General features: G+C 52.8%; 1 protein-coding gene across 1 annotated transcript; it reads right to left on the bottom strand.

Annotated features, from left to right (window-relative positions):
- Positions 1 to 256: 256 nt before the first annotated feature.
- On the bottom strand, positions 257 to 2,255 carry LOC136518154 (purple acid phosphatase 2-like). The gene is made up of 4 exons (XM_066511823.1): positions 2,009 to 2,255; positions 1,699 to 1,908; positions 1,466 to 1,577; positions 257 to 1,387 (listed from the first exon to the last, which is right to left on the bottom strand). Exons 1-4 carry the CDS (start codon positions 2,198 to 2,200, stop codon positions 492 to 494), a joined length of 1,410 nt encoding a protein of 469 aa, XP_066367920.1. The 5' UTR covers positions 2,201 to 2,255; the 3' UTR covers positions 257 to 491.
- Positions 2,256 to 3,228: the final 973 nt, after the last annotated feature.

Raw genomic sequence — 3,228 nt, 5'->3', positions numbered from 1 at the left:
GGATATGATCACTTAAATACATTAGGGAGTCAAACGTGCGATTCCATAATTTAGAGATCCAGATAAGAACTGTTAAATACTTTAAGGACCCGCCCTGCAATTTATATATAAAAAAATCTGCATAGGAGCTACGTGAGCACCCACTGGTTAGTAGTGAGAGCCTTTTGAACCATGATTTTCTTGTGAATCGCTTTCGTGAACCGTGCAGTGTGTTGGTCGATCGTAGCATTTTTTTTTATCAGAATTCCACCAAACAAGGAGAACACAAAGATGTCGTTTGGAGAGAACACATCAAAGATGAACTGGCTACACAGCTCTTTGAAGTCTTGTTACACTTGAAAGTTTGCGGACACAATTATCATCGAAGGACGACAGCTGAATCGAACCGAGAACGACGCAAGATCTATCTATTGAATAATAGTGCACCTGGAGAACGCCTCTCCCGACTCAGGTCCGGTGATGACGATGGCTGTGATGCATGTGATCATCACTCAGCTGGTGTCGTCATCGGTGGGCATCCAGTACCTGTTGGTGAACCAGACGCCGTCGGCGACGACGTTGGCGCCGTCCTGGTTCCGGTGCCACGCGTAGTAGGCGTGCGTCCGGTTCCTGATCTCCAAGGTGGCGTGCCCGAAGCTGGCTTCCCGGAACGCCGAGTACCCCGGCTGCGGCTGCGTGAAGTTATCAGCGATGCCCTCGATGTTGCCGCCATCGCCCACCGTGACGTAGACGGGCGCGTCCCTGCTCCGGACGGGCGTGCACCGGCCGTTGATGATGTCGTAGGCGATGTTGGACACGCGGTGGCTGCGCTCGTACGCGTGGACGTGGCCGGCGACGACGAGGTCGGCCTTGGCGGCAACGAGCCAGCGCTCGAACTGCACCCGCATCGTCTCGCCCTCCATGTAGTGGTACGCGTTGCTGCTGTACCACGGCGAGTGCACGAGCACGATCAGCCACGGCGTGGCGGCGCGGTCCACGCGCGCCAGCTCGGCGCGCAGCCACTCCCACTGCGGCGTGTACTTGCCGTAGGCGGAGTAGGAGGCGAGCACGACGACGTGCGCGGAGGCGATCCGCACCGAATACCAGAACGGCGTCGCCGCCGGCGCGAAGCGGCGCGGCGTCGGGTAGCGGTGCGCGAAGGGCTTGAACGGCGCGAGCTCGCCCAGCTCCGGGGCCAGGTCCAGCTCGTGGTTGCCCGCCGTCCACACCCACGGCTGGTGCGCCGCGCTGCGCTCCACGAAGCGCGCCCACGTGTCCCACCGGGTGTTGTCGTGCAGCGGGTGGTTGTCGGCGTACGAGAGGTCGCCGACGTACAGAACAGCGTCGCCGCCGTTGGCCTCGTAGTGCGACAGCGTCGTGTTGGAGTCGAACGTCTGGCCCAGGTCGCCTGCGTTGCGTGCATTGTTACTCAGTCATGGATCAGTTGTCAGGCATGAAATGAATTCAGTGTGGTTTCTCTTGTTACCAATGATGCCGAACTTGAAGGGCACATCAGGGCCCGGCATGGGAGGCGTGGTGAAGCAGAAGCTCCGCACCGTGTGGCCGAACCCCATGGCGTAGTAGTAATTGGTGCTATACTGGATCATCATCCATGGCGGGGCGGCCGGCCATTACCATCAGTTAGTTATGTACTCTGCAATTGCAATTGCATACAGGTACATGGAATGGGCAGCTAACTAACATAACTAACTAACTGACCTTGAGGTTTGTGAGGTTGAAGTGGTGGATGAAGCCGGAGGTGTAGTTGAAGTAGTTGTAGCGCGTGTGGGTGCCCTCAACCCAGAGCTCCATCTTCTCCGGGTCCGGCGAGACCTCGCTGTACATGACGGTGCTGCTGCCAAGCTCATTGGCCGTCACCCACGACACGATCATCGACGTGCCCTCCTGGTCGCCCAGCGTGATGTGCACCTGCGGGCGGCGATCAGAGAAAAGAAGATTAATCAAAGATGGGATCTTTAATTATATATGTTGACCTGATCGAGCCGATCGATCGGTGCCTGAGCCTGACCTGCTGCGGGGCATTGTACCCCTCCGGGACGCGGAAGACGTCGGCGTCCAGTGGCATCTCCACCGTCGCCTCCAGCTTCCGCCGGTACTCACTCGTCACGCCGGCATCGGCGACGAGGAGCACGGCGGCGAAGAGCACCAGGACCACCTGCAGGAGGCCCAGGCGGCGGCGAGCCCCCAGCATGTTGCTCATCGCTTCCCGGCCCCAGAATTGGAGATCAATCGGGTCACGCAGTCACTGAGCGGACCGTATAAATAGAACGATCGACTGACTAGTGCAGGTGAGAATGTGAGATGGATCGATCGGGTCTGCTGCGCCTTGCTTTCGGCAGTTGGTTAGATGTTTAATTCCTGGCCGTCAGGGCAGGGCGGCTGGTCAGCACCCTCGCATACCATGCGGCAAGGCTAGACAGATGAAAGGCCATTTCACTGCATTGCGCATGCATGCATCGTCCGGCCCTCAAATCGATTTGGAAAAAATTGTTGTCAGTTGAGTGAGACACTAAACGATCCTTTTCTGCCTCCTGCAAAGCTACAGCTGCATTTTATGTGCTGAGGATTGTGAGGGATCGGAGAAGAGCCGTGCAAAATTTATTCCTAAGTTATTGCTCATTTGCAAAGGAATATTGGAATATTTCTCCAGTTATCTCTATCTCTATATATCTCTTCTCTATCTCTATCTCTATCTCTATCTCTATCTCTGTCTCTTGTCTACTCTCTATCTCTATCTTAATTATCTTCTTCTATCTACAACTAAAAAATATGAATATACATGTTGTTGTTACAGATCACTTGGATCCCTTGCATCAGCAGTTACAATCCTTTCAGACACACTTCTCTCTGACTTTCTCAATGGATGTGCTGGAGCATTTGGACTACTGAAATGTTTTCATCTTAATCAAAATATTCTTAGAATGGCTAGACACTATCATGTATTTTTTTTAGCTCTTTGGAAACTCTCTTCTCCTTTAATAAAACCACGGTTGCCTGACCTCCGCTGGTAGATAAAAAAATACGTCAAGGTTTAGTTTGGTAAAACAAAATTATTTTAGTATACTATCAACCCTTTTTATTTTTCTGAACCTGCTTTTAGGATATATAAATTGTTTTGTATTTTTCATGAGTTATGTCACGTCTGTCTTGCCAGAATCTGCATATCTAGTATAAGGTCTAAATATAGTGGCTGCGTGTTCACATACATGTAGGCCTCAAATATGAAAT

The sequence above is a fragment of the Miscanthus floridulus genome, chromosome 17 (genome assembly GCF_019320115.1).
Source record: "Miscanthus floridulus cultivar M001 chromosome 17, ASM1932011v1, whole genome shotgun sequence".
In the NCBI taxonomy this organism is placed as follows: Eukaryota; Viridiplantae; Streptophyta; class Magnoliopsida; order Poales; family Poaceae; genus Miscanthus; species Miscanthus floridulus.
The sequence above is the reverse complement of the archived record's forward strand: the minus strand, read 5'-3'. Positions and strand labels throughout refer to the sequence as shown.

Coding starts and splice junctions, on each gene's coding strand:
- LOC136518154 (XM_066511823.1), bottom strand. CDS start 2,200: ATGAGCAACATGCTGGGGGCTCGCCGCCGCCTGGGCCTCCTGCAGGTG. Junction 1,578..1,698: donor TCAACCTCACAAACCTCAAG/GTCAGTTAGTTA, acceptor ATGATGATCCAG/TATAGCACCAATTACTACTA. Junction 1,388..1,465: donor CTTCAAGTTCGGCATCATTG/GTAACAAGAGAA, acceptor CACGCAACGCAG/GCGACCTGGGCCAGACGTTC.